An 8,559-nucleotide genomic window follows, 5' to 3' on the forward strand; every position below is an offset into this window, starting at 1 on the left:
AACTGATACAAACGGCCGCTACATAGCAAATTTAATAGTTGGCGTTTTAAAACATGATACACCAAGTCAACCCTATCTTTTAGCATGTAAAGAACTGCCTAAAACCAATCATTCTACAATATCTCGGTTCATTAATGACAACTTAAAAATATTATGGCCTGCAGGGGGAAACGATGAAAACCTACGGTTGTTTTTATCAGATGCAGCACCATATATGGTCAAAACAGGAGATTCATTAAAGGTCTTTTACCCAAATATCGTTCACGTAACATGTGTAGCACATATGTTAAACAGAGTAGCAGAAAAAGTTAGAGAATTGTTCCCTAATGTAAACAAATTGATTAACAATGTAAAAAAATGTTTTTTAAAGTCACCTTCCCGTATTCAACTTTATAAAGAAATACTACCCGGTTTGCCATTGCCACCTGAACCAGTTATTACAAGATGGGGTACATGGATAGAAGCAGTTATATTTAATGCAAATAACTATGAAGGTATTAAAACTGTAGTAGAAAAACTAGACAATGATTTTTCGGCAAGTGTAGAGAGTTGTAAGAAAATGTTCAATTTGCCTACAGTAAAAAATGATTTAGCATTTATAAAAATTAACTTTTCTGGACTCATTCAGGCAATTACAAATTTAGAAGATACTAAATTAACTTTAGTACAATCATTAGAGATTATGAAAAATATCATTTCAGAACTATCAAATATACAGGGTGACAAAGGTTCTATTATAAAAACTAAAATAACTCAATTGCATCAAAAAAATAAAGGGTTTCAAGTAATGGAACGAATTGGACAAATTATATCAGGTAACAATGAAATACAACTTCCAGAAAACTTCAACCCTTGCTCCGTAGCCAACATGAAATATGCACCACTGACATCAGTAGATGTGGAAAGATCGTTTAGTCTGTATAAACATATATTGAGTGATAGAAGAACAAATATGACACCTGAGCACATGTAAAAATATATTATTGTCAACTCTTTTTACAAAAATTAAAAATCATACATTGTATCTATTTATCAAAATATTTTTTATTAATAACAAAATTATGTTTTTATTGGTTTAAATTGTTTTTTTTTTATAAAATGTCTTTATATTGTATTTTTTTCATAAATATGTACCAAAGATATGGTATTAGAGGATTTAATACATTTTTTATTTTTTATTATTCTTAATAATTAAAGTATTTGTTTTATTTGTTGAATATATTTTTAAATATTTACTGTTCTTTAATAAGTCTTTAAAGTTGATGTCTATAATTAAAAAATTAAGTTCATATAATTTTGTTAAATTATTATTTATGGAAGAAATTAAAAAAAATATATTAAAATGCATATTTTGGGTATAAGAGCATATTTTTGCATATTATTAAAAAAAAATAAGAGCATATCAAGTGCATATTTTGAAGTTTTGCTATTTTGGCCTTTTTTAGTGCATACAAATCCGGACTATACTGATAACCTACCGATTCAATTGCCAAATTTGCTATTTGTAATGGAAACTACTCTGCAAATTTTCTATGTTGCGTGTGGGTCAGAGAAAAAAAACAAATTTAGATGTATTCAATCATATCATTGATCCAAAATTATAATCAATCAATAAAAAAAAGCTTAATAATAAAACTAAATATATTCATTTCAGTATTATTGTTGCAGTACACTTAAAAGTTAAAATACACTTTTAAATTTACTCAATTTTGAAATCTTAAAGATAAAAAATATAAATATGTAAAAATATAAATCAATTTTTAAATCACACAGGTCTAGGAGACCACAAAAATAGTAAGTAATATTATTATACAAAAATTATTATCTTTATAAATCCTAAAGTTTAACCCAGTTGAAATATAAAATTTTTGTAAAAGCATTTGGTTTTTGAACATTGAGCAAGTCTTCCTGAATTTTAGGAACTTTTGTTATTCCTAACTTAAGTAAGAAAGTAATATCTGTAACCTTAATCTGTATCAGAGTTATTGGATGATTTTTTTTCTTCTTCCGTATCAGTATTTGTGTCTGTGTCCACGATAGCAACTGATTTATAAATCCCTCTTCTGTCATATTTAGTGAAATCTTCTAGTATAAACTGTTCCGATTGATTACTACTGGTTAAACCCTTAAGACTCATCTGTAACAGTTTTGTATTGACCATACTTAAGGATGATATTGAAAGGGTCTTCAGTGTTTTCATCTGATCTTTAAGACTCTCATCAATGCCAGCTGAAGCTGTTCTTCTTTCTAAATTAGGAATAGTATTTAGTTGTAATTCTGTGTCAGGCTGTGAATACACATTTTGAAATTCGGGAAATGTCAACGTCAACTGAAAATACAAACAGGTGATTAAATGTTGTTTTAAAAAAGGTACTTCAGCCGTAACTAGTAATAAAAAAATAACTAATTAAGTAGGTGCTACATAGATATTTTTTGTTTCCGTCTTACAAATGCATAACATGGCAAATTTACGCTCAGCAGATCACATTTAATTCAATTAGTTTAAAAATTAGAGTGATATGACGTATTATGAAACATGATGGTAAGAAAATTATCTGTGTTTGTATGTGGGATTTTTACAATAATTCAGTTTTTAAGTGAATTATGAGCATTTTTAATTTACGCTATATTATACACGCAAAACTTACTAAAAAATTGAACTATCGTAAAAAACCCACATAAAAACAAAGATTATGTACTTACCATCAAGTTTCATATTAGGTTGACTCTAATTTTTAAACTAATGAATCTAAACAGGTTTCCCTAAGTGTAAACTTGCTATGTTGTGCACTTGTTAGACAATGACAACAAATGGCTGTATAACATCCTCTTAAGTAGATAACCAAAATCAAAATATATAAATTATAAAATAATTAAAAATTTAGTAGGGATTTTGTGATGGCCAGTCATTTGGTATATTATTGTGAATCCTAGAAAAAAATGTTTGTAAGAAGTAATAGTATGGAACAGCGGTGGCCCAGAAGAAAATATTGTATTTTAATTGAAATTTGAAATTGTATTTTATTGATTATTAGTTATTTAATTTATGGTGCTGTAAGTAAGAATAAACACGTAATAATGCAATTAACACTGTCCCATGTTATAAAATAAATACAGATCTAATATTCAGATATTACATAATATTATCCACGTGATAATATATAATTTATTATTATTTTATAGTTAATGAATTTTTTTTTTATTTTTATATATGATTTATAATTTTAACAGTATATATGAAAAAAAAAAAGTTGTAGGTTCAAAATCTCTGAATTAGGACCTAGGACTTGTTGTAGAAGCACTATGCAGTTTATGGTGGTCCGTAGAATTTAGAGTTATGGATATTGGATTTAGTGGTCCAAAAGTATAAAAATGTGTTTAATATCTTACTTGTCGATTTATATCTTGAGAAGTTACACTTCCCTTCTGAGATGATGGTAATTTGCACAGCAATTTATTACTTCTTTTATGTTTTTTTTTAACATGTTTAGAAAATCGACGGACTTTACGAGTCATTTCAAATGCTTTTACTGATATGGTAGAATCTAATGAATGACTACGAGATTCCACAGAAACTCTACACATACTATAACTAATTTCTGAGTCTGACTGCAAACATGAAGATGATACTGATAGGTGTTCTTCACCAGTTAATGCTCCACGTCTTCGTATAAATTTGGGTAAGGCAGCAGCCCAAGTAGAACTTATGTTATCTGTTAGGTTACTATTTAAACCAAATACCAAACCTGAAAAGTACAAACATTTTGAACTTTAAATTCCATTGAATTCAAAAGTATCAATAATTGTACGTATACATTTATATTATTATACATCAATGTTTATATATTATTATAGAATTCTGAAGTTTTTTCATATACATTTTCTCACAATAAATGGTTGTATGAATCCTATTTTTAAATTTTATATCTGTTGCATGGTATATCTTGTGTAGTTTAAACTAACGATTTATTGGTTTATTTTATGCTGGTTTAAAATATTTTGCTCATTAAGTCTCAATTATCTCAACATGTTTGTTTATTCTATTAACAAAGATAGTTAAATAGTCACTTTTAAAAATAATTAAATGAAGTTAAAATATATTATGTTACTCAATACATACTATACATTAGTATACCCAATACTTATTAAGTATACATTTAATGAAATGAAGACTTTAAAATCATCAATTTTTATATTTTAATAACAAGTACTAGATATTAAAATTTGATTATATTAAAAAAATACTTTAAAATAGTTATTTATTTTATAGATTAAATTGAAATTATTTAAACCATTTATGAATAAAATTTACCAAACGGGTCTTCTTTTGAAAATGTAACAGTAAAATCATTGCTATTAAGTTGATGTCTTTTAGCAAAAGCGCTAGCAATCAACTTATGTTTATTATACTTAGAAGAGTCTTGGTTTTTCTGTTCATGACCTCGCAATTTCTTTAACCTAAAAATCAAATTAATTAAAATTGAATAATTAATAACAATACAAGTACACACCAACGAATTAAACACTCGCACCAAGCATTGCCAATTTGATTAGTCCACACCCAAAATGACATTAGTACTGCATTTCCAAATAACACTAATATATATAGTTGTTTTTTAGATACACTTGGTTTAAACTCAATACGACAATTTCCTATATCCGTATCTGGTATAATACCAAGTTTGCACCTGCAAAATTATAGATACTATAAACACACTGACTAGTATAACAATTATATGTATGATTATTAGTTAAGAACTTCATCATAATAATACTTACACAATATATTTTCTTAGACTATCTTTCCATAAATGATCATTATTGTATTCGTAAATATAACACATAAACATTGATGAAACAAATACAACAATTAATATCATGAACATTATCACTTTAATTGCTGCTGAATGAATCTTTGACTTTGCTTGTTTGGAAATTACTTGTGTGCTCTCTTTTTTTAAAGCTAAGAGTCCAAATAATACTCTGACCAAATAAAATAATCCAATCAGGACAGATATTAAAATTGGTATTAGTACAAATATAATACTATATATTTTATTATTGACGCCTACAAAACATGTGCCAGTTACACTATCACCATCAATCTCTCCAAGTACCATCACGACAACACAAAACACTAATGGTATAGACCATGCTAATAAATGAAAATATCCACCTTTTTTATCAACCTTTTCTTGGATTTTTCCTTAAAATAAAAAAAAAAAAATTATTAAACAAAGTATTTATGAAAAATATATATATTTTATTTTAACTCACCAAAGGATTGAAATGTTGTGTGAAGAGAGTATGTAAAAATAACAAACCAAATAAATGCAGCAATTAAGAAGTAGTACGAGAAAACAAAATTTATAACACACGAAAGATCTTCATCACTAATGAAAGAAAGTAATAATTTTTAAATACAAAGTATAAATGGTGAATTTAAAGTTTAAGAGCCTACCTAGGTTCTGATGTTTTTCTAGCACCATTTTTCCTACAAACAATATCATCTCTTGTGCCAGACCAAAATTGTGATAACCACCCAAAACATATGAATAAAAAACATACATTTATGTAGAGTATTACAATGTTAGGATATCGATTTAATGATTGCCATTCAATCATGAACGTGAGCTGAAAATAAAATTAAACTGCTAAAAATATTTATAAAATATCAATGAACTATTTACTTACAATAGCAAATATATTGCAAAGTCCAGCTATAGTAGCAGTCCACGCAATAAGATTATGTATTTGTCGGTGTTCATCCATAGAAAACAAAGGGTCATAACATTGAAGATCGCAACCTTCAAAATTAGGATAATGATAAGCTTCAGGTCTATAAGTTTGTACAAGTGGAGATTCACAACGACCAGCCGTTGAGTTGAACTTTAACTCTCGCAAATCATTCTGAAAATTTTAATTAGAGTAATTAATATTATTTAAGTAGTTATTAGAAACTGATAAAAAAATTCCATGCTATGTTTAATATATCCAGCTTACTGAATTACATATTTACAGTCGTAAGAACAATGCTCTAATTAATGGCATTCTTGGCTGTTCTCTCTGTATTAGTTTACTAGGTTTTTTAGTACTTGCTTTCCTTTGCTTTTTTTTTTAAGAGAATGTGTCAAATAATTTATTAAATAGTAATACATTTGTTATTTATTAATTGATAGGAAATTAGTAATTTCAAAAGTAATAAAAATTAATATTTAAAATACATAGATTAAAAAACTAATTTAAATACAGATATAATGGATTTACAGTAGTTTTTTATGTATACAAAACAAAGGGTTATTTTTATAGTTTTGAAAAAATAGCTCAGCTCAAGTTATTAATTACAATAACAATTTATTAGGTATTTATATCTCTAAAGTTCAGAGTATTATTTTGAGCAATGTCGCACACTGAGGAAGGGGTCACAACTCTATGCACAAAAAAAATGTATTTCTACAAAATGCTACTCTTCTCTAGTATCAGTAGTATGAAATTTAATTTAGGCAAAATTATTATTGGCACAACTCTCTTCAATAAAAATTATGTGAGTTACAGATGTTGAAAAAAGAAGGGATAAAATATTAGAGTGGATATTAGGGTGTATTTAGGAAGAACACCACACTAGTACTTATGTCTAGTTATAATAAAGTTGTCTACTTGAATGAATATTAATAATGAAAATCAAGTAGTTTACCTTGCATAATTTTGCAGGATAGATGGTTTCATTTTCACAATTAAATTCTGCAGGCCATGAATTTTCAATTTTGAGAATTTGACAATGGTTTTCAATAAGTTTACACATTTCCTGTATCAAATAACATTAGCAATTTATCATGTGAGGCGTGAAATATATCTGTCATATGAGTAAATGATATGTATCAACAACAACAAATAGTATATGGTTAACACAAAATACTATAAACATTAAATGGTAATGAATAATTAATATTTTACCTGCGGAGGTAAATGTAAGCTGCTATTCTCGCAATTGGGAATGTATAATGCACACAACAGTGGTTGGATAGCCGCCCAACATTTTGGAACTTTTTTGAGCCCTTGCCAATCGTGCAATCGCTCCTAAAAATAATAATTAAATAGTGGTGAAAAAACCACATAGACAGCAATAGTATATAATATATAGTGCGCGGTCAAAAATTAAAATTGTTCAGTAGGTACCTGGGATTTTTCTATTGTTAGGACAACAATACTTAATACTTTTAGTTTTAAAAATGAATACCATATAGCTATGACTTGTTTGTAATGATTTAAGTTTTTCTACCAAATCCAATCCAATTGTAATTTTAATAAATTCGACTCCTCCTTATGGTTGACTGCACACTATAGAGATATCTCATAACATGATTATGGTATAAAAAAATATGCACCTGAGCTTCTTCTGGGGTTTCGGCATCCGGAACGAGATCCGTAGAGGTGGACGTGTAAGGCAGTTTCACGCCCAAACATGACAACGAGTGGTTCATGTCCAAGCATCGTGAGTGCGGCCTCTCGCAGTACTGCAGCTTACTTTTCGATTTCGACAAGCCTAACAACACCTGTGGCGTACTAAACAGCAGCAACAGTTGGAGGACGACGGTGGCGGCACTCCGCGCGCGGTCGCGTTTCATCGCGTCTCGATGTGATTGTCATCCAAGTACAACAATAATGACACGTGAAAACGGTACGCGAACATTTGGGATGAGATCGGACAACGGTTTGTGGTTTGTACGAAACGCGTTTTCTGCCGCTACAACACGACGTCCCGATGCCTAGACAAGAGGAACAATAGGCACGACGTCTGCCGTCAAAATCTTACCGTAATTAAACGACAGTAACAATGACGTGCAGCGAATTCTATCAAGATCACGACTATTAGTTATTTGTCGATACTAGATAGCCGCGGTCGCGATCAAACGCCGTTCGCAAGGAATGCCAGAATGAATACTCTTTCGGGTATCCGGCCGGCGACGCGTCCGACCGACAGACTGACGGCGACGAACGCGTAAAATATTATTAAAATTATAACTATGTTACGGTGCGCGCCAAGTGTGAATATAGAATAATAATATTACAAGGAGTACTCGGCAGACGATACACGAATACACGTTATTGGCGGGCCGGCAACTGGCAAGTGGCAACCGGCAAGCGATTGCATATTTTGATGGTGTGGTATTGCGGCGATGCTGTGGTAGTCGTCGGTCGGTGGCGGTGGTGATGATGGTGGGACGGGTGGAGAGGTGACCACGTGTGTGGTCTCGTTGCTGCCGCAGACCCGTACGAGGTTTTATTATTATATTCCATACTATATTACGCCTCTATGGACATTGGACACCCCGGTTCGGTTCCACGATAGTGGGAGGGTGACAAGCCGATGCGACGCGCATGCAAAAAATATCGTGTATGGTACTATGGCCACAGAATGTCAGAATATAACAGTGGCGTACTTATAGGTACTGTATAGTGTATACCCATTGCCCGCATTATTATTTGTTAACTTGTTAATGTTATTGTTATTATAATGCATAACATTATATAGGTAACCTATAACTATATAACAATATT

At 30.0% G+C, this 8,559-nt stretch overlaps 1 protein-coding gene across 2 annotated transcripts; it reads right to left on the reverse strand.

The window, feature by feature from the left end:
- Positions 1 to 1,623: 1,623 nt before the first annotated feature.
- LOC132949052 (protein smoothened) lies at positions 1,624 to 8,239 on the reverse strand. Of its 2 annotated transcripts, none has more exons than XM_061019809.1 (11): positions 7,386 to 8,239; positions 6,955 to 7,077; positions 6,695 to 6,805; positions 5,695 to 5,910; positions 5,462 to 5,634; positions 5,278 to 5,393; positions 4,780 to 5,206; positions 4,533 to 4,688; positions 4,313 to 4,458; positions 3,391 to 3,746; positions 1,624 to 2,329 (listed from the first exon to the last, which is right to left on the reverse strand). In XM_061019809.1, the coding sequence occupies exons 1-11, from the start codon at positions 7,623 to 7,625 to the stop codon at positions 1,967 to 1,969; spliced, it is 2,427 nt and encodes an 808-aa protein (XP_060875792.1). In that variant the 5' UTR covers positions 7,626 to 8,239; the 3' UTR covers positions 1,624 to 1,966. The 2 variants fall into 2 exon arrangements, with proteins under 2 accessions (XP_060875792.1, XP_060875791.1); XM_061019808.1 differs by having other exon boundaries at positions 4,512 to 4,688; positions 7,386 to 8,227.
- Between the last annotated feature and the right edge of the window lie 320 nt (positions 8,240 to 8,559).

The sequence above is a fragment of the Metopolophium dirhodum genome, chromosome 7 (genome assembly GCF_019925205.1).
Source record: "Metopolophium dirhodum isolate CAU chromosome 7, ASM1992520v1, whole genome shotgun sequence".
Taxonomy (NCBI): domain Eukaryota; kingdom Metazoa; phylum Arthropoda; class Insecta; order Hemiptera; family Aphididae; genus Metopolophium; species Metopolophium dirhodum.